A 22,743-nucleotide genomic window follows, 5' to 3' on the forward strand; every position below is an offset into this window, starting at 1 on the left:
GGCACAGCTGTCACGAGATCAATCTGTGCCCTGACACAATTTGCCCAAAACAAATTTTCTGAGCTCACCACTTTGCTTTGGACAGCAGTGGGGCTTCACAGCCCTTCTCTATACCTCCTGGGAATCAGGTTCTCTACAAGAAGGCAAAAATCCTGTGTTACCTGGTCTCACATTCAAAAAAATCTTCTCTGATATCTTCTCAACTCCATTGTGCTTGGCCAAGCACTGGTAGCAGCCCTTGAACGACCTCTGCACGTTCTTTATAACGATGCCTTTCTGGGGATTGGGAATGAACGTCATATTTTTGGGGAGACGTTTGCCATCACACCTTTTCAGTGTGAAATTTGTAACATTTGGATCTGTTAGTGGACACACTAGCAGGATGTCACTGTCTTCTTTTCCATAGATCAGAGCATCAACAAGGAAGAGCACATTTGGATCTGTGAAGAAACACAAAGATCTGTCAGATAAGCTGGCATGGGAACTTCTGATCACCCTAACTCTACAATTGGGCACTTGTCAAAGAAATTTTTACTTTCAGCCAGGTAAACTGAGCATTGCCTAATTCATGTTTACCAAGAGACATAAAATTTTCTCCTAAAAGAGCAGCATGACAGGAGACGTGCAGTAGCATTCCATACCAGATACACTAAAGAATCATGTGCACTAAAAATAATCTTACTGCTTTTTTATTTGGAGATGAAGGGCATTTTTTTGCCTTGCTTAGGTCCAAAATATCCCCACAGCAGTAAACAGATTTTCACAGACCACTAGAAGTAATTTGCTTTTAGCTAGTGGCAGGGCTGTAAGGTTTCATGCCCACAGGAGGATTTGAAAGAAATTTATGAGCAAATGGAAGTTGAAAAGCACCTAAATTATGGTTTTCACTTCTGTAAAATACATAATCTAAATGAACACATGTTGCTACCAGGGGAAGCAGCAAACAACTTCTCTCTTTTTCTCCACTCCCTGAAAGCAGAGATTATTTTTAGCCTCCTTAGAAGAAAAACTGGGCATACAAACAGCACATCTGATTGAAAAATAATCATGCAATCTTTCACAAGGTAATTTTCTTATAGCATTTCATCTCAGCCAACCACAACACATAAACATATAGTACTTTAAACACTTCTACAACCAAAGTTGAAGCCCATGATATGTCATGACCTTGAAAGGCTAAGAAGCTGGCAAACACACAAATAAAGGAATGTGTGATGACAAGCACTCTGTAAAAGTTTATTTGAGATTCCATCTGCCCTCTCTACAGAGTAGAATGAATTTGAAAACCAAAAACAGAGAGAAAAGTTTTCTTTCTTTTTTGCAAACATACTTACGACTTGAATGATTATAGATCAACAAACCATGGCTTACCAAGGAAGACTGAGAGAATTTGTTTAAGATGATGGACAATGTGCATCTGGTTTAAGACAAAAAGTACCAGACTGAAAATGAAGCCTGGGAGGTTTATGGAAGCAATTCACTACATCAGGGGTTATTCATCATCAAACAGAGAAGTTACTGGCTGGTTTCTAGCCTAGCATGAGGGTGTAGCTTTAGCTGAATTTGACATTACCACCCAAGAAGCCCCCACAAACTACAGGTTTTGAAGCATCAGTCTAGAATTAGAGGATGGAGACTACTAAGAAATGAAAAAAAAAAACCTAAATAATTTCTGAACAGAACCAAAATGTGACATTTTGCACACAGAGATCTTAAAAGAAATGCTATGACTAGCTGTCACTTCTGAGCAGGAAGAAGATGGATTAAAAGTGCTCATCTAAATGTCCCTGCTAACAGACATAACTGATTGCTTTCTACTCAGTCCCCTTCCTCCAATGTGGACAGAACCAAGATATCTTCATTAGGCAGAAAGTATGGCTCCCAGCAACTACCAAAAAATGAAAGAAATTTTTGAAAATAGCAGGAACAAAGACATGTTTCACTAATAGCTGAAATTGCAGGCAAGACCTTGACTGGAGCAAGCAGAATTGCCGAGGTGCTCCCCTTGCATCTTCAATCCCCATCTGGAAGGGAACAGCAGAGTGAAAAGACATGAAAGGACTCCCTACAGCGTATCCAGACACAAACAAGACTGCTCATGGTCATGTTCTTCCTTTCATGGCCTTCTACCCCATGGACATCTTGGGCTGCACTTGCCTTCTGGGCATACTGCAGAACACAGTTTCCAACACAAGATATGACAGTGCTTATCAGTGCTTCCATCTGAAAAAACTTGAGATCAAAATCAAGAAATTTTTCTCTCTTACGCAGGAGTTTGAACTAGGCTTGCTTGGATCAGGAAAAAATATGCTTTTTAGATAAAACACAAGTACTTTCTGCCAAAAGAGAAAGGTGATGCAGGTACACATACACAGTCTGTCAATGCTGTGTCAGTCTTGGTCACAGAAATGGATTGGATTTAGTGTGTTCAGAAGAACATAAGACATCAACAGATGACACCATTTTAGGTGTCACTATGCAGGATCAAGGTTCTTGGTCTTATTCTCTCTTCACTCCACTTTACAAGCAGAAAAGTATAATGGGGTGTTTGTGGCAACCCCACAAACAGCAGAGCATATGGCAGCATCTTACAGGTGATGTCATTAAACCATGCCTGATCCAAAATGATGGTCAACCTCACAAACATACTTATTTTACAGCCAGGAACTTGCCAAAGTTAAGGTTGCACATTTTGCACACAACTGAGAAAAAAGATAATAACGTGTTGCATGAGGGCCAACAACTTCACTGATGCTTTCATGCTCAGGGGAGCTGCCTGTGATACTGAGGTGAAGGAGTCACTCATGTAACGGAAGGCAAGAGCATCTCTATGATCATACCTGTCTGAGATAATTACCATAACCTTCAGGAAAAAAAATCAGAGTAGGTAAAATGAAGATTGTTTATCACATTCAGATTTCCTTTAGTTACAGTCTCAGAGAAAAACAGAAAGTTAAGAAAACTTATCCATGGTAGCTGCATGGCTATTTGGAGAACTCAGGAGCAGTTAAAGGAGCACTCTAAATTGTGTGGCCACTATGCCAGACATCTTCCCTCATGAAAATAAACTTTGCTGTGCAGTTCTTTGCTGTGTTGGTATATCCCTGTCTTGGAAAACAACCTTGCAGTAATTCTCAAAGGACTAGCAGGGTTCAGAGGGGGCTCTTTGAGACAACACCTGCTGGTCAAGGAATGCTGTCTTCAACATTGATGCCGTAGGACTCTTTTCCATCAACAGGTTAGGAAGACCACGAGAGCTATGTGAAGGAGAAGCAAAATAACCATTTTTTTGGGAAAGTGCCAGGCATGGTAAACTGTGAGCTCAGGGGCAGCTGATGTAGACACATATCAGCAGAGAAGAAATCTGAAGAAAACACTGCACAAAGAAGAGCAATAAAGGATTGAGAAATGTGTCAGAGCAGAAGCACTTTTTTCCCTGTCTGAGACATTTCTGATCAGTCACAAGGTACATCAGAGGCTGAATGCAGAGGAATCATCAATGTTTGTTGGCTTAGGCCTGGGAGCACAGTCTCAAAAGACCAAACCCTTTAGGCTGACTGCCTCAGTAAATTAAAAACCTGAGTCCAAATTTTACGTGACTCCATACTGATGGATGGCATAGAATTAAAAAGATATTTTTATGTATTTCTTGCTTCTTCATGGTAAAACTGACTCATGCAACAGAATCAGGTCGCTTATCCAGAAAGGGAGCTTGGATAAACTTTACCACAAATGGGGATGTAAAGAGGAACTCATCCAGAACTTTGTGCTGCTGACAAAGGCCATTGCAAGCAAAGCAGAGAATGAGGTTTCTTCCTACTGGACAGGGAGGAATTGTGTTCTCCCACTGTACTTCAAATTCAGTCCGTCCTCCAAGATTTATTGTGGAAGGGGGGTGGGGGGGGGAAGGGGAGGGGTGGGAAGCAAAAATAATGCCTTCATTGATATTTACCTTTAACAAAAACATAGTAAGAGGAGACAATACTCCCTTTGCTTCTACATGTGTATCTGCCTATGTCTCTGACTGTTGCATTTTTGGTGTACCACTCCTTCTCGTTGGAACTCTTTGCTTTTGCCGATGGGTCCGAGTTCTGGAAATTCCATGTCACAGGTCCCTCCTCGTTGCACGTCAGCCTTAATTCCTCCCCTTTATTCACAACCCGTAAAGACTCCACATGGGACAGTGTACCACCTGGAAAAAAAAAAGCGCAAAATAGAATGTCTGTCAATACAACACTCTCTTTTTTTTCTGCAGCAAAATTATTATTTATAGCTGTATATGTACAACTAATATTTTTGGGATTTATTTCTTAAAAATACTAAGCTGAACTGTGCAATTTTACAGACACCTTTTGGCTAGTAAGGCCTTTGGCACACAGAGAAAATAACCAGTGCAGGTGGAAACTGGCCTCTAAAAAACCTTTGGAAACTAAAGTTTCAGATGCACCACTTTCTGCAATGTTTTGGCTTTTGAATGGGAACAGACCCAAGCTATTTAAAAATTAAATTCAAGAACATATGAGTCTGATCCTACATGGCAGCACTTTTAATCATTCTTTGTCATTTACTCAGTATGTTGCCAAGAACTAAAGTTTCCTTGCTCAACAGTTATCTTTTTATAACTGCTCTCTCATATATTCAGATGCTCCACTCATACTCTTGAATTAGAAGTGTCCAGTTTAATGAAGGCATCAGAACATGTTTTCCATACTTGCTTGTTTCTTTACCTGACGTGCCAATTCAACATTTCTTACATAAAAAAAACCCATGCAAATTATTCTTCAAGTTTCCATCCCAATGCTACCAAATTAGTTTCACTGAGGCTCCAATCTCCCAGTCACCAAAGCTGCTCTAATTGACTATTTAGCTTCTTTGTCACTGAACACGCCCTAACACAATGTTTTAAATGTTTTCACAAAATAAACCTCTGTAAAATTAGCAGCCCCAGTTCACAGTTCCCAACCACTCCCCAACTGTCTACACAGAGAAAGAAGCACATCTAGGCTTCCTTGGCACTCCTGTTGGGGCAAGCCAATCAGGGGGTTGCTGAGTTAGCATACCCATGATTTGAAAGTCTTAGTGAGCCTACAAAAATGGAGTTCATAGTCAAAAATCCAGAGAAATTCTCCCTGTTTTGGACCTATTTGAGTATCAGAAGAACATAGGCAAGTATTGAGGTGATCTTGCAGTAACAAACCCTTCCCCTTTCGGAGTAGCTCTTCATTGCTATGAGTAATCCTTAGCTTACAATAACTGTGCTGTTAGCTCATGCCACACAGTTGTACAAGACTGCACAACATCCGTGTGTAGTAGCAGAGTCATACCAGTGAAAATGCTACTTGCATGCAAAAACACACTCTGCAGCTCCATTCAGAGGCTGAATTTCCCTACCCACACAGATAACAACAGACGTTCAGGAAAAACAATCGGATAATTACTTGGGATGAGGTTATACACTCCAGACTTAATTCACTCATCTCACAGCTTTAGTCGCTCTTAAAGTATATGCTGGATTAAGACCAGGTCAGGTAACTGCTCCTCTTCCTGACAAATCCACCACAGAGTAGGAAGCAAAGGCTGGCCAGACCACCTGCAGAGACTAATTACTTTGTTTGTTTCCAGTCTGAAAGGAGCCCTCCTTGGAATTAGAATTTATCAGTATTAAACTCAACTGGCACTCATTCTTCCAGTGTCACCAAGCAATTTTCCACATGAGGTCTACTAATCCTGCATATATATGCTTCCATGACTGAATGCATAAGCAAGCATCCTAGAAATAAAATTTGCCAGAAAAAGGCAGAAAAATCAACTTTTAATTTCAGATCTGCTACCTCAAAGTGCAGGTGTGTGTCTGAGCTGTGTACAGTAGCTCAAACAAGAAGAGTGGAAGTCCAAGATCTCAAAAGAATAAGTCCCAGCCAGCAGTGGAATGGTAAACAGAAAAGCTGTTTAAAATCCTTTACTCTGGGCAAAGAGTAAAGGATTTTTAACATCTCTTTGCCCAGAGTAAAGTGAAAATCCTTTACTCTGGGCAAAGAGATGCCTAACATCTGCAAGAAGACCTCCGATTTTCAAACCCCTCAGTTCAGAGCCAGGAACTTCTGGCATGTGAGAAGACAGAGGGCAAAGACCTCTGAGAAGGGCTCCTGAACAACCATACAGGTCCTTCATGGGCACCTCTTTGAAGACTACTCTGTTCGGTCCCCACAGACCACAGGGCAGTTCAAGTGACAAAACACAGGAGCTGCATAAAACAGCAGAATACAGCATGGTGTAGCTATCCCAGCACTAGCTTAACAGACCAGTCAGGGAGCACTGAGAAAGCAGAAGATACGGACGACCTTGACTGTCATCACTCCATCCTGCAGCCAGCAAGGTCTCAGCTTGGGCCCTGCCAGGGAGGTGCTGGCCTGGGATGGGCCCCAGTGCCCAGTGTCTCGAGGAGCACAGTCCTGGCAAGTCACACAGGCCCTGCCATGGAGCAAACACCAGCATGTGTGTGCCCTCATGCCAGCACAGGGCAGCCTCTCTCACCAGCCCAAGGCATGTGCTGCTGCTGTGGCCTGGCCTCAGCTCCCAGCCCTGGCAGGCACAGGCAGCGGGATGAGCACAGCAGCCTGCTGTCCCGAGCCGTACTCCCCCTCTTTCGGCAGCAGCCTCAGCTGCAGCAGGAGTGGCTTCATTCCAAGTGTCCACAGCTACACGGAGAACAAACTCATTTACTGGCCCCTGAGGAAATGCCAAGCCAGCCTGGCTGAACTGCTCCCTCTCCCTCCCTCCTGGGTATCTCCCCAGCCCAGCAATGACACACGGGGTAAGTGTGGGCTCCAAACTGCCCAGACAAAACCGGCCTGTGAAGTCTGGTGGACAGACATAAGGCTTCTCCTGCTTCCCAAATCCACCTACACACCCAACCCTAGGGCAGAGGCTGTGAGAAGGTCAAGGGTAGGGTATCACCAACAGGTTTGTAGAGGAAAAAAGGACCTAGTCGTGGTAGCAGTGGAAATATTAATGTCATAATTGATTTGTGACCTGAGGATGGATTTGTCAAACCATGCACATCACTGTGTTGTGTGTAAATGCTGACAGGTTCTGCAGTAACAAACCCTTCCTCTCATGAAGGCAGGCTCAATAGTCCTACAAATACAGCCATGTCCCTCTCATGCACAGCACAGCTTTGCGCAGCTGGACTAGACATGTAACAGCCATGTCCGAGCCAGGGGGACATTTCTAAAAACCCAACTCCACTTGCATGCAAAAACACACTCTGCAGCTCCATTCAGAGGCTGAATTTCCCTACCCACACAGATAACAACAGACGTTCAGGAAAAACAATCGGATAATTACTTGGGATGAGGTTATACACTCCAGACTTAATTCACTCATCTCACAGCTTTAGTCGCTCTTAAGGTACATGCTGGATTAAGACCAGGTCAGGTAACTGCTCCTCTTCCTGACAAATCCACCACAGAGTAGGAAGCAAAGGCTGGCTAGACCACCTGCAGGGACTAATTACTTTTTGGCCTGGGTTTTGGAGGAAGCCCTTCTTCTCTCCCCATCTCCCTCCAATGAAGATTTACGAATGCTAAACCCAATAGACAAGTCCACCAGTGCCTGTTTTTCCAGCACCACCAGAAATTTTCCATGAATTCTAATCCCCTATATAAACTCACGTGACTGAACAGATAAAAAAGTATCCCACAAAAAATAATTGCCAGAAAGATTAGAAAAACATCATTCCATATTCTTATGGAACATTTATGACTCTTATCTACTCTTTCCCCTAGCCCGCATCCTATCCATTCTGGTTAGGAGTTCAAGTCTTTCCAACACTTACTAGCAGGACTATCTAGCAGCTTACTGGTAAGTTTTTAGAGGTAGTAAACAACACAGCAGAGACTGACCTGTCCAGAGGCACAAGAAATACATTATGGAGCAGAGCTGGAGAAAAAAAAATGAGGGAACTAGCACAATATGGTGAAGTATCACTCATATTTCAAGATTATTTTGCTATGGTTCCTTTTGTGCAGTCTGTGAATTCTCAGCAAAACTTACAAATTCAATGATACCTTGTGCAAAGGATTCCCAGAGTGTAAAGGGTTTTTTTCTCTTAACTTCTGAAAATAATGTCTCTTAAAAAATACTATGACAGTGTAGGGACAGCCAGTTGTAAACAGAATGACTATTAGATTTGCTTCGTATTATGCACCAAAATATCATCTGTCTTTAAAAAAGAGAATTAAAATGGTGTTTAGAAAGATGAGAATGACTTTGTGTCTTCTTTTTGGAGGAATAATTAAGTGACAGAAATCTGAGAGTTTAACTAACAACTTGTAATCCGGTGCACTAATCCCCACAGCATGTGTCCATCTGCTCTCTGCTCATCTTTTCTCAGATTCATGTCTGCAACTGCTCCATTTGTATGGCACCTGAGTGATGGGGCTCTTTCCAGGCCCCCTGTCGCTCTTGGGGGCTCCAGCAACATTAACCATGTAATCACAGCCATGACACCAAGACCCATAATTCAGGAATCAGTCCTGTTGGCAGTATAGATGCTAGAGGTAGTAAGGGATCTCCAAGTGCCAAACCCCACGGGATACAGTGTCTGCTGTCTCCTCCCAGAGCTCTGTGCCCATGATCCCATGTGGGATCCTGGCTTTACCAGTCACTAGTAGGACTGCAACCTTTCTGAGCAATGGGATGCAGGAAGTCTTCCAGGTGTGGGTATGCATCCTTACTTTGTTACCTACCCCACACCTAGGCATGCCCCCACCCTCTCTCCACCTTTTCACACCTTTGAAAAGGAGGTGGAGCACTATGTCAATATTCAGCTGAGTGTCCCCATCCCAGTGAGGCCCACCTGACCACAGGAACAATGCAGGACAAGAAGGGAGGAAACCTGTCTTCTGCCCACATGGGTCCTTTGGTCTCAAGTGGTGCAGATGATCCCACTGTTGATCACAGACTGTGGATCCCACTGTGACACATTCAACACTCCCCACACACTGCATAGCCAGAGTACCACACTGGCATTCTGCATGACCCTCTAGAGTTCTCCTCAAGGGCAACCAGAGGATGTAGTTGCTATAGGCTAACAAAAATACACTAATAATGGCAAATAAGTCACAGTTTAAAAAAAACTAAAATAAACTAATAAGCTCAGAGTTGGACAATCCAAGTTCCATTTTGGATGTACTAAATTTGAGTCCTACAGCTGAAGAGCTTCACTTCCACAACCCTAACTTCTCTTTGTTAAATAAAAAACTTGGGTTAAAAACTACAGTGCTGGGAACAATCACTTGAGAACAAGGCTGTGTAACTGAAAAAAAAAAAAAAGAAGATATAAATATATTAAAATGAAGGGAGAGGGAGGAAAGAGGAGGAGTACAGCAGTTGTGAATTCTGCATGCAGAAGGAACATCTGGAAAACCAAGCTGGAGGAATTAGAAAATCAAACAGCTCTAGATAATACTGATAGGAAATGCAGGTCAAATTGCAGGGATATGATTAAGGACAGCAGAATGTTCCTGTAACAATTAAGGGATGTGCAAACAACAAAAGCTCTGGCTAAGGAGTGAACCATCCTGTGAAAAAAATACAGTTTATGTTGGAGCTTTTCAGCCTCAGCACAACACTGGTGTAGCATGGAAGAGCACATCAGGTGCAAGTCCACATCAAGCTCACAAGCAACTGGAAACCATTTCCAGCTGCCAAGCAAACAAAGGATGTGGGACTGCCATGGACTAAGACAAAGAGTCAAATACTGTGGATTTTATTCCCAGCTCTGCCACACATTTCCTGCACAACCTTAGGCCAACAGGTTAGTCTCTCTCTGTAGCCACTTCCTCTTTCAACTCTTATCTAAACATTAAAAGGAACAAGAAGTTTGTGGCAGCTCTATAGCACAACAGATTGCTTCCAAAGAAAAATAAAACAAAAAACCCTGTGCCTTATCCCACGTCCTTCCATTTTCAAGTTGTGTGGAACATCTCCCTGGGCAGAGGCACAGTGCAGCTTCCCACTGCAGTCACAACCTGCTCACACCCAGTACCAGCCTCTCTGCCCAGCCCATGGCACTGCCAACAGGTTCATTGCTGCTCAGCAAGGGCAAATCCCTCACCCTGCCTCCCCAAGGGCTGGGACACACTGAAAGGGCATGGCAGGCTCTTCTGAGCTTCTGCCTTTTCCCCCTGCAGTTGTCCATAACCTTCACAGTCATCATCATTTGAGCTGTACAAACACTGCACAACGAAAACAGTGACCTGACCGTGACCTGATCCTGACCATGATTTCTGAAGTAGTTAACGTTTTTCTATCATAAATGCACAGAGGAGCTAAACTTCAAGAGACAAAATGTCCACAACTTTTGTGTAAGATTGTGAGGATTGGATACAATTGGAGAGGCTATTTTTTTTCAGTGCCTCTACATTCTGGGCACTGGCTTCATTTCAAGGGCTATCACACAGACCTCACTCACTGTGGTTTTTCATCTACAACAACATAAGAGAGCAGAAACAAGAGATATGCTTTATCAGTTAAAGTAGTGGCACTGCTGTAGATGCAATGGTCCAGGGATATCAGCAACACATGGCTTGCAGGGAAGTAATATCCTCTTTCAGCATACCCAGCACTGCTGGAAAAAATGAACGTGTTTTCAGACATACAAGTCCCCTGTAGGTCTGAAAGAAGAGCAGAAGCAAAACCAACCATTTTACACAAGTGCAGAGGTCCTAGCCAGAAGCCTGCTCAATCCTCTCTAGAGTATTTACACACAGGTCTAATTGAGGAATATCACCTTTCCAACTCTGTTTCGTATTTGTTGAAGCCACTATGACAGTTGACATAAGCTATGATGGACATGAATGTAAGATCCTTTCAATTACATTTTCTTTGTCTTGCCATTTCATGCCCCAAGGAAAAATATAAAGTGTCAAACTTTCATGTTAATTGCACTGAAACAACTTGAATTTACTCTGATGTATAAAATCTCCCAGATTTTTCAAAGGAGAGATGGTATCATATGCTTACTTGTTTTGTTCCATTTCACTAAACAGACACTCTCCCTTATGCTATATGAAAAGTTTAGCAATGGCAAATGTCAGTTTTAAATTATTTGATCTGAAAGCTACATCAGATCCTGTTCCAGCCAGGCTCTGGGGATAAAGGTGGCTAGCAAAAGAAACCATCCATACCAACCATCTTCCTCAAAGACATAAACCAAAAAATACCCAACACATGATTGATTGTCCCTGCAAGTGTTACGGACTCTCAGCATATCTGAACAACACAAATCCTTGCTGACTGCTCCTCTGCCCCAACTGCTTTTCAGAGACTGAAAAATTATCTGTCACTGGACACATACTTAAGTCTAGGCTGATTAGGCTTCCCTGCAGAACTAAGCAGTTTGTTTCTAACCCATCTCCAGGGTCGGTGCTATCTGCTGACCAACAGACTCTTCAATGCCGTGTTTCCCAAGCAGAAACAAAGAGCTCACAAGCTTGTGCCCACTCTGATGTTTAGGATTCTTGGAAGCTATATATTACTGAGCAGTAGACCAGTGCAGAGGATTAATGAGGGCTTTGACTTTTACCCAGCTGCATGAGGGCAACCCCTGTCTTCCCAGCCAGCCCTGCTTGCCCCCTCACCCCCAAAGGGAAGGGGGCAGAGGAAGGGCACTGTGGAGAGCGGGAGGCGGGAGCTCACCAGCACAGCGCTCAAAGGCACAGCCAAGCTGACTCCATCTGCAAACAGCATCAAGGAGAAATGAACATCTCCCACACAAAGAGCAAGTGTGGAACCAGCCAGCTGATTCCCACCCATGGCAAACCCAAGAGAGGAAGTGGCAGGAGGTTAGCACAAAGGTTGTCTTTATCATCTGTGGAGGCATGGGCATGAGGAACTACAGAGGCTGCGAGGCACCCCCCTTTGCAGTGAGGCCCCATAGTAACCTTTCAGCTCCATAGTCTGGGCTTGCACCTACACGGACCTGCCCCACAACACACCTCATGCCCTGGCACGAGAACAGAACAAGTAAAAGGCACTTGGTGCTTAGCACTTGCAGAGAAAAGAGCTCAGGAGACTGAGGGGACACCCAGCTACACCTGGAGAGAGGTTATGCACCCCCTAGAACAAGATGTGGTGAATCAGGAAGAGCCAGTATCAGAGACAGGTAGCAAGAAGCCAAATCCAGCCAGCTCTACAGACCCTGTACACCACAGCCTCTGGGAGAAACATTCACAGAATCTTCAGGCAGGCTAAACATGAGCACCTGGGACAATGCCTGGCTTGTGGGTGGAAGCCAGCAGGTCCTCCTGCAGGGGGTCTTGTCACACCAATTAGCCATGCAGCCAACAGCACTTTGCTTCAGTACTTCAGAAGCAGGCTTAGCAGAGCAGATCCCTCACATGACCTCCACAACCATGTGAGAGCTGCCCTATGCATGCAAGCACAACACTCACTCAAGGCCAGGGGCTGGGGGAAGCAACGGGACCTTCCAGAGACAGAGACACACCTTCCTCTTCCCTGCTGGCTTTACTTCCCTTGCTGGGGTGAGGAAAATGCAGCCATGCAAGCAGGCTATTGTTCCTGCCTGCTGAGCAGCTTGCCCTTTCTGACAGGCATCCCTCACTCTGCAAATAGAGCCATTTGTCAAAGGCAGACATGTAGCTGAATATAATTCTAGTTTAGCACACATACTAAATGACTACAGCAGGATCAAACACCATGTTTCCTTCTAAGGCTGAGTACAGTACCTCCCTCAATCCTCCTTGTTTGAGAAGACATGGCTTTGGGGCTTTTTCTGTTGTTTTGGGATTTGTTTTTTGAAGGAGTACCACATGCACTACATTAGCCCAGGCACTTATCTTGAAGCACTGTGTGTGACAACCTACCCTAGGTGATTAATTCATTTCATTATATTACATTGACACACTGTGGTCTCTTATACCTGAACTTCCCACCATGGAAGGAATCTACAGGCAATGTATTAATGAATAAAACCAAACCCAATGCATGATTGACCTGCCAGTTTTGGGTTTTTTTTAAACATAGAATAGTCTATGCTTACAACAACTACCTGATAATTCTTATTCAGAGAGAAACACAGTACAGCTAAATATGTATGTATGTACACACACAAGTAGACTTGCAAAAAAACAGAGCAACTGTATGCCACAGTGATTGTCAGCATTGAGATTTATACATTTAGACTGATTCTTACTCCTACTGAATTATTGCCTTCTTTCCTCTAATTTCCAAAATTACTTATTAACCAGATGTCCCCATGGTTAGTTTTGTCAGCTGTTAGACACAAAAATAAACAAATTATGAAGTAAGTATGGAGAATGATTAGAAGGAATGAAAAAGCACACTAATGCATAGTGTATTCATATTCAGCTGTCATGTGCCCCATCTATTCCTTTAATGGCTCTTTCTTCTCACTTCTCTTTGCTGACATTTACATTAAAAGGTGCAGTTTCTTTCAACTTCCATTTTGAATGAATGTTCCTTGTAATGAGCAACATAGGCTTGAAAGCATGTTTTCTGAAATGCAGTGAAAAGGTAATTTTAATGAAGGGAAACGAGAAAACTGCAGAACAGTAAATCGCTTTGCAATCTGAATTAATGCCTATTTGGAAAAGGCTCAACTGAGGAAGGAGATGTAAGACTTTTGGCAATGCGAATTCTAATTATTTCAAGTCTTGGCAGTAATTTTATCAAATAGTAGCAATTTCATTAAAAGGTGCACTGGTAATCATCTACATAAGGCCTCCAGAGGGGAAAATATACCAATAATTGCATAATTACGTTATCACTGCTCTTATGATGGACCACATTAAATACCACAAAGAGGAACACTGCTTTTTACTTTCTCTAGGTATTTAGTTCAGTACATTTTCCTAGAAGATTACAGCAATAAACAAGACTTTCAGATTAACATGTTCACCAAATTTTGCAGAAAAGACACAGCTATCTTTTATGTCCATAATACTTTGTATTCTCTTTTCTTTCACTGAAAGAACTGACAGATTAATGAGAAAAATTCTGGGTATAATAATAAGATAGAGTATTTATATAGTTGTGTTTCCAAAACACAAGTCACTGCATCATGTCATACAGGCACATGGCACAGGATCCAGGATTTAAGAGGCAGGTTTTAGGATGTTTCCACATTTGTCCATATAAATTAAGTGTATCGATTCAGAGATTTTTAATAAGCCTGCAAGAACTTAGATTTCCCCTGTCTAAATAACACTTAAACTTTTCTATTAAGATGTTGGTAAAAAATGATTGTAAAAGCATTGTTTTACAGAAAATACCAAATCTATTAAGTCATTTTTAGTGAGGTACCCAGTATATTAGATAAGTATCTTTGCCTATGCCTTCTTAAACCATGACTGGGACAGTTTCAGGAGGAGTCATTGGCACATTTCTCAGAACACCCTCAGGTGAAAAATCTCACCTCAGACAATCACACCAACACCCAGCAACATCTGTCACTGATGTTGTCTTAGACAGAAGTGCTTTGAATACAGAGACTTGGATATATTTCTGACAATTCAGCTTCATTTCCTCAGTCCTCTAGCAATGAGATAAATAACTCTCCAATATCACAGAAGTCCAACTTGTAGTTTTTGCTTTTAAATTGCACTTTATTTTCTAGTTTACTTATAAGCCTTATCAGAAATTGCACATACATGACATATATACAGGTAACTGCTTACTGAAAAGCAGTCCTTCCTGCTCCAGGAAAGATACACAGGGGACTACTTAATGTGAGTGCAGCCCAAGTGCCTGCTTAAACAGGGAATCCCATTCCATCATCTCTTCTGAATAGATCTAGATTATAGGAGGAGACCAGAAATACAGGTCTTGCTTCTGCTCCTTCCATTTGACCTCTTTTATTGTGCTGCATACCTCAAATCCTAGGTATGATAACATTAATACTCCTGCAAAGTCAGCAATTTTATGTATAATACCTGGAAGTCAGACATGCTATGGAATAGGAAACTTCAACAGCTTGTGTTAAAATTCAACTCTAATGGGAGGAAGCTTTTATTTTGTGGAAGGTAACATAATTTCTTTTCAAAATATAAAAGTTATGCTCACCCAGGCATAGAAAGCACTTCCATGGTATAGACAATAGCAAACAAGCATCAAAAGTGAAGAAGAGAATCAGCCAGCCACTGAGCAGCAAAAAATGAATGCTTCTGGATCAGGTCCTAGCACAGAATTGTATATGAGGCATACAAACAGAACCATTTCAGGTGAAAATATCCCATATTAAGCTGCATATTTAATTTAATATTACATGAAAAAGTAAACCCATGGCAGTTTTATAATGTACATTTGTCTTATAAAGGTAAAAATACTCAACAGTGATTTTGAAAATACAACAACATAAATTTAAACTTACAGCTCCTCTAATCATTAAAAAAATAAAAGCAAAAATTTATTCAAGCTGTAAATTTGCTGTCAACATTTTAAAGATAATATAACTACTGGATTCATCAAAGTCAGCCCCTGAGCACCTTCACGCAGGTTGTGCTGCAGCAATAAACCAGCCTTTGACATGTGGAGTTTCCTAGCAGGTGCAGAGAAAATATTTTCTTTATTTCAGTTCATTCAGTACAACTCAATTAAGCATCTAGTCCATTCAAAGAAGAGCTACTGATCTGGAGCTGAAAAAAAAACATGGATGTTTCTTTCCATTACTATTCTAAGAATAAGGAGAGAATGACATGGACTAGTTCTAAAATTTTTGTAGCATAGTGATTAGAAGCCACCAGTTTTGACTACAGATAGGCCTTTCAGGCATTAATTCTTTTTTTCAAAACATTTCTCAATGAGTTTTTTCTTCTGAATTGGCTGGCTTCTATGTGGTGCTATTTTTTATCTAACGGAAGAACATTTCAGAATTCTTGTTTCCGTCATTGTAATCGATGCAAATCATCAGCAAAAATCAATTATCTAATACAAGAAATGTCAACATTTTCTATTTTCATACTAAAACATACACATGAAGAATCAGGATCAGTGTATATATAACAAGCTACATAATTGCTTAAATACAGGCACAGTGATTAATCAAAGTAAGTATAACATTAACTGCAAAGGCTATATTTAATTAAAACTCTATCTCAATGGTAATAAAGGAGGTTAAACCTTTCTTTGCAAAATGATTAAGTACAAATGCAAAACAGTTAAAATGAGGCTTACTGTTGGCTGATTTAAATCATGATTAAAATCAGATTTACAATGCTTTGAATCAAATTGAAGCACATAGTACAGGGGGAGGTGACCATTTTATTGAACCTGGAAACACTGCATTTCTCATCTACAGTCAGATGTCAGTTTTAAGATCATATCTGGAAGAAATGCAAACAAGTCTGAGAGGGCTGAGAAGCGCAGGAGAAGGAGGAGTTACAAAAGACACTCCAAAAGAAAATGTCTGAAAAGGTTTATCATAGAAAAGAGAAGCCAAAGGGTTTATATCATCGATGTGTAAAATATTATTATAACAAGGATGGTGATGAGTAGTTCATAGATCCAAAAGACCATGAGAATAAAAGGATGGAATTAGGCAACCAGCAAGGGCGATTAGGTATCAGAAGCTTTTGACCTTTAATACCTATTTACTAGAAAAAACAGGTGGTAAGAGTCTGCAGCACAAATCTGCCTTAGAGCAGGTTAGAACAAAAGTCTGTGTGGGGAGATCTGCTCCATCTGACTACAAGGAAGAGCTGGGGACAGAGCAGATCTCTGCAGGTCTCCTCCAGCCTTACTCAGAGTTCTATGGGAGCTTCCAAAGACGCTGTGTCTCTTAAAAACCCAGCTGCAGGAAGAAGATGAATGCATGAGAAAGTCAGATTTCACACAGCAAAGAATGAAGTTTCCAGTCCTGAGGCCTGCAGACAAAACCTTCAACATGTGACATCCAGTGCAGCCATTAACTCCTGAACAAAAAACAGATTAAGTAAGAGAGCCAAGAGCAAGTTTTAAATCTCATGATACCTGTCAGCAGGAATCTGGTTAGTTCTGAATGGCCTAGGTATGTGAACACCCAAAACATTTCTATTACACAGCTCACTGGGATTTTCCACCCCTTCAAAGCACGCAGGCTCTCAATGACAGGTTATAATCAACCAAGCTTGATTTCTTTTTCCTGTATGGCTTTTGCACAATGCCTTTCTGTAAAACAAATCCACTCCAGCCTTCTCTTCTCCAGACTGAACAGCCCCAGCTCTCTCAGCCTGTCCTCACAGGAGACTGGCTGCAGCCCTCTGGTCCCTCATGAGGAGCACGGTCACCCAGCAAGAGCAGGGGACAACTGCTTAGGACTGACAGGAAGAGACAGGAGATGTAGGACTAACCTGGCATTTGCCATGCTTCCAAAGAACCTCTAAGAGATGCATCTCTCTGATTTTCACATTTGCCTGCCACAGTGTTCATCTCTTCTTAACTTAAATCAGCCCATGCATCCTCTTTATCACTTAGATTTACAACTGCCAGTGCCTAGTTGACCTGAGAATTCTTCTCCATATCAGATATTCGATTGTGTTACGTGATTACAGATTCAACTGCCAAGATGACATTTAAAATTATAGACACTGAATGCAGTCAGCTCCCCCAGTGACAAAAAACCCTGTAGCTCTTAATGGTACCCATTGATGCTTCATTTTAGTTCAATTTCCAGAAATGATCCCTATGGAGCAGCCCAGAAGTTGCATAGCATGGTAGCAACATTAGAAATTTTTTCTGTTATTTACATGTCTCTTTGCTGGTAAAGTCAAGAGCCTGACATGCTGTAAAAAAAACCCTTTTGCAACGTGAAAAATATCATTAAAAATCCATTAAATCTGAAAACCGGTGTTTTCAGAATAAATCAATATAATCCCCAAGAGGAAATCCACTGAGAAAATAACATTTACTGAGCTTTCTAATTGGTATCCCCTAGAAAATAGGAGTCACGTTCTCCCCTCAAACACAGATGTTTACACTCTCCTTATGCTTTTATCACTAACGGCAGCAATCTTGGCCAGTGGACAAACAATACACTTCAGTTGTCATTAGGTTTGGCAGCCAGCCAAGGAGACTGCTCACACGCGTAAAATTACGTTCATTTATGACTGTTTGCAGGATTCATTGTCAAACAGGGTCCTACTGGAAAAAAAACACCTCCTAGTTTCCTAAAAGTCACTGAAAAAGACAACCACAGTACTATAGAATACAGTAATATAGAAGAATACTAGTAATTTTAAAATTGCTTTTATGCCAAGTTCTCATAATTTCTGTGTGCATTCTCTTCAGATTGTTTGAAATAAATGACCAAAAGATGTAACACACTTTCCTTAGGCAGGGCAGCATCAGCTCTTCTCTCCCGCCTAAAGTTACAATGAACACCTTAAGCTCTGTAACAGCTGAGAAGCCCCAACTAGGGAAGCTGAGTTTCCAAGGGACAGAAACATCTGCAACTTGCTTCTTGTGCATGGGAACAGTCAGAAAGACATTCAGAAATTTTAGAAAGGTAAAGTTATGTACTTCAAGTGAGAAGGTACTTAGAGTAAATGCAATGCATTAGGCTATCAGACCTCATTTCCTCTAGCCATTCTCTGAACAGCTGAAAGAGACTTAAGGAAATGAGTCAAAATCCTGGAAGATGTTTGTACTAGATGAAAAAGAAAACAACATCTGTAAAATCATGTGTCACATCCATAGAGCAGGACAATGTGTAACACTCGATCTCTGCAATGGCATTGATCTTCATGGGGAGAGAGAAAAAAAAAGCTGAAAAGTGGCTTAACCTTGAGCAATTACTGCCTCTCTTCTACAAGACTGATATGAGATTGTATCAGTCATTGTGTATTGTAGATAAACATATATGTTGTTGAAACTCTTGGATGCTGCGTGGTTCTTGTTTTATCCAGAATTTGTTGTTCCTTACCTTAAGATTCCATCAGACTGTTTAGTGTTTGGACTAGAAAGCAGCTTTCCTTCAAACTACAAATGCCTAGTATTTGACATTTAGTTTGGCAGCTCCAGATAGTCCTTTAAAATCTTTCTAATAGCTTGCAGTAACAATAAATTATAGTTCAGACAGAAATCTAAATACTACAGAGATACCATTAGTGTCTCAGAACAGACCAGAGAGCAAAAAGGACAAGCTTCACTAGGAGAACCTCCTACTGACTGGAATACGACCCAAATGTTTCTCCCAAGACCTGTCCTAGCTCATGTTTACACGTGCTAAAGACATATCCCTTCCAATTCCACCTGCATCCTGGTGCAGCATGTCCCTTCTGGAGGTGACTCAGGATCCTTTGCTTAATTCAGGCACCTGCAAAGAAGCGCTACCGTTTGGACAATTGCTGGGAGAGCTGGAGTGAGATGGGAAACCCACAGAGAGCCAATACAACCCAATGGTACTACAGCTGCAGTCATCTGTTGACAAGAGGCTCTCTCTGGCAAAATAAGCACATGGAAATGCCTTCAGTCTCTATGAATGGTATTTAAACAGGATGTAAATGGGAATCTCACTTCTTGCCAAATTTGTCACATTCTTTATTATAAAGCCCGAACAAAAATCACTCACGCACTTGCAGGGAAAAGGTTCCCAGTGGCAGTGCAGGGAAAAAGAGTTGAATATTGAGCAATCTTTGACATTTCCATTCTGCTCCTGGCAGTGGCCTTAGGCTACATTTCTGCCCTCAAGACTTTGCACTGCCACAGGGGAGGGAGGAAAAGGAGGAGAGAGCAGAGATGGAAATGTGAGTAGGGAGGGCAGGATACTCAGATGGCTTGAGGGGGGTCAAGGCAGTGACTGAATGACAGCAATCAGAATCCTCATCAAATTCAATCTTCCTTCTTCAAGCTTCCTCCCTCATGGCTGATAGGTAGCAGGGAACATGATAAAAACAGACATTCTTCCCTCTGGGCACAGGGAGAGTCTCCTATTACTCTGCAGCTGATTGGGGGGGAAAAAAAGGTTGCATTGATGGATGGATGCTGAAGGGAACCATGTCCAGTCTTTCATGACCACAAGACAGAAACACAAGGGACTCTGGCAGAGTACTGGATGATGGGGGACAAAGCAAGCCTTGAGGGAGGACAGGAGAAGAAAAGAGAAAAGATCATTCCAGAATATTGCATCAAAATAAGGACGAGGCAAGTCCCAAATGGAAGGAAGTATGGAAGCATGTTAGTTTGCAAGTAAAACAAAAAGTAGGAAGGGACTATGGACAGAAAAGATGAATGGTTTACCCTTTGAGAAGCTACATTGAGCTGTTTTCTACATCCTCCTTCCCAGTTTGCAACCAAAGGAAGACGCTCTTGACCAACAGCCAAAAAAAGATACATCCTATAAACCTGTACACTGATAAACAGGATAGGTCTCAACAGGGAGATCATCCCAGCCAAGTGTCTACACTGAGACAAAACCAAAAGTAGCACAGGGCCAAACTAGCTCTGGAGCAATCCAGAACAGCACACCAGCTCTGTCCTGCCTGTCACTTCTGATGCTCCTATGCTACTGCCAGGACTCGGACCATCACACTGATACCTCGCCCAGCACCACAAAACCAGCCCAGAATACTCCTACATCTGTGTGATACACAGATGATGCACATTCATACCCAAGGACAGCTGTCTTTTGCAGTAGCAAGTTATTTCTTACAACATGGTGTGGTTTTGCTCACACAAGTTTTTGTCTGATGCGTCCCTGAAGTCTCCCTGAAGTTAAGTGTACAAACCCAGAACGAGAAGAACAATCATGAGAAAGGTTCTCCTTGATTCTCCTTGGTTCTCCAGTACTCTGGAAATTGCACCTCTGTCTTCCAGGACATGCTGTCAGTGGGACCTGTTTCCCAAGCTTTCCTTAAAGACAGCCTAACTATATGATGAAGGGTAGCCTTAAAGTGCAGGCAAGAAATTAATGGAGTAAAGAAAGCTGGCAGGTATTAATCATTTCAACATTTTTAAAATTTCTTTCAAGGAATGACTCATGGGTAGGAGACTTTTCCATTCCTGTGGCCACAGAATTTTGCAGCCTTATGTGAGTACTTCTAAATAGGAAAGCCCAAATTGCCAGATGCCACACTTACTCAGATTACCAATAAACAAAAGGCAGCAAACAGAAAAAGTTACCTAAACAAAACCATTAAGGCATCCTAAAGTGTTTGACAACGAAGAAGTGTAAATTGTCACTGCTCTTGGTTTCTGGCGTTTTAGCGGTGTTTGCTGCCCTGGGCAGAGGCCGGCGGAACCCTCCCCGTCTGTGTCACAGAGGGTGCTCTGCGAGGCTCCTCTCTGGTGGTGGCAGCAGACGTTAAACACCTATCGCTGTGCATCGCTTCCCTGGAACCCAAGCTCGTTCTTAGATAAGCAGCAAAAGAACCTTTCATGTTATCTCCTTTCAGACTTTAGTGCCCAGGGCCAAATTCCTCCCCAGGTCTAGCAGCGACCTCCTTCCAGCACCATCGCTGGACACAGCCAAACGCCTCCTAAGCCCACAAACCACGAAAGGAGATGCACGGCGGCTCTGAAAGCCGTGTACGAAGTTGCCCAGCTCTGCAGCCAGATACAGTATTTAAACCGTTAGACCTGTGCTCCAGGGCTGAGAGGTCAACAAATAAACTCCCTTTTTAGAAACGAGTGGAAAGGAACGTACAACACATCAAAGTTTTAGCACCAGCTGATCCCCCGAAGGCCGGAGAGGTTCCTATCGCCCTCCTTTTCACCGCGAAGGTCCGTCAGTGCCGCAAGAGACAAGCCCTGATGCCCTGTCCCGCGGCGAGCCCTGCACCGGGGCTGCACCGGCGGCCGCAGAGGGCACCGAGCCCGCCTGCTCGCCCCGGGAGGCTGCACCCCGCTGCACAGCGCTGGACACCTGACGCCGGCTGCTCGTTCCTGCCCATTGTTCAACGAGCACTTAACCGCGGGGACATTTTGTACTGATCCCCGGACAGTTTATTGTCAAAACAGCCCGGCCGGGGAGCTGGAGGGGGGTGGAGGGGTTCCCTGCCGGCCCCTCTCCCAGCCCCGGATAGCCGCGCACGGCAAACAAAGGACTTTATTTCCCCGGCGGGGCGTCCCACAAGGGCAGCGCGGGGCGATGCCGGGCACACCGCGGGCTGCCGCCCGACCCCCGCCGCGGCGCTGCCCCGTGGAAGGGGCCGCCAGCGCCGAAGTTTTCCCCGCCGCCACCGCCCGTGCCAATCCCGGCCCCGCGGGGCTCCGCGCCCGCCCGCGCCCGCGGCTCCCACCTGCGGGGAAGAGGCTCAGCAGCAACAGCAGCACGGTGTGCGCCGGCTCCCGGGCGAGGATCGCGCCCTCCATCCCGGCGCGGCTGCCGCTCGCAGCGCCCGGCGCGGAGATGCCCGAGCCCCGCGGGAAGGAGCGGAGTAAAGCCGGCCCCGCCCCGCCCCGGCCCCCGCCCCGCCGCCACGGGGATGGGCGCAGGTGAGCGAGGAGCTCCCCCGCCCCCGGGAAGGGCAGCGCGCCGGGAGCCCCCCGCGGGCTCACCGTGAAGCCCCTCAACAGAAGGGTTTAAGAAAAAAAGGCAGAGCCCAGTGGCTGAACGTGCGCACGGTGCTGTCGTGGGGGAGAGCTCGCCCTCCTCACGGGCAGCGTTCTGCCGTGCCGAGCACCCCAGGGATCGGGGCTGCGTAAGCCCGAGTGGAACGTGGACCGGAGAAAGGTGGGGGGGAGCGGCCGGGCTGGGCACGGGAGCTGGAAACGGAGAGAGCA

The 22,743-nt window shown here is 43.6% G+C and overlaps 1 protein-coding gene across 1 annotated transcript in view; it reads right to left on the reverse strand.

Moving 5' to 3' along the window:
* Positions 1–22,401, reverse strand: part of KIT (KIT proto-oncogene, receptor tyrosine kinase) — a 56,589-nt gene extending 34,188 nt beyond the window's left edge. The window contains exons 1-3 of the mRNA XM_071432377.1: positions 22,260–22,401; positions 3,953–4,192; positions 162–440 (exon numbers count right to left, since the gene is read on the reverse strand). Of these exons, the coding sequence (XP_071288478.1) occupies positions 162–440; positions 3,953–4,192; positions 22,260–22,332 (592 nt within the window). The 5' untranslated portion in view covers positions 22,333–22,401. The remainder of the gene's footprint in view (positions 1–161; positions 441–3,952; positions 4,193–22,259) is intronic.
* Between the last annotated feature and the right edge of the window lie 342 nt (positions 22,402–22,743).

Source organism: Agelaius tricolor, unplaced genomic scaffold (genome assembly GCF_023055355.1).
Source record: "Agelaius tricolor isolate 1412-34295 unplaced genomic scaffold, bAgeTri1.0.p SCAF_8, whole genome shotgun sequence".
In the NCBI taxonomy this organism is placed as follows: Eukaryota; Metazoa; Chordata; class Aves; order Passeriformes; family Icteridae; genus Agelaius; species Agelaius tricolor.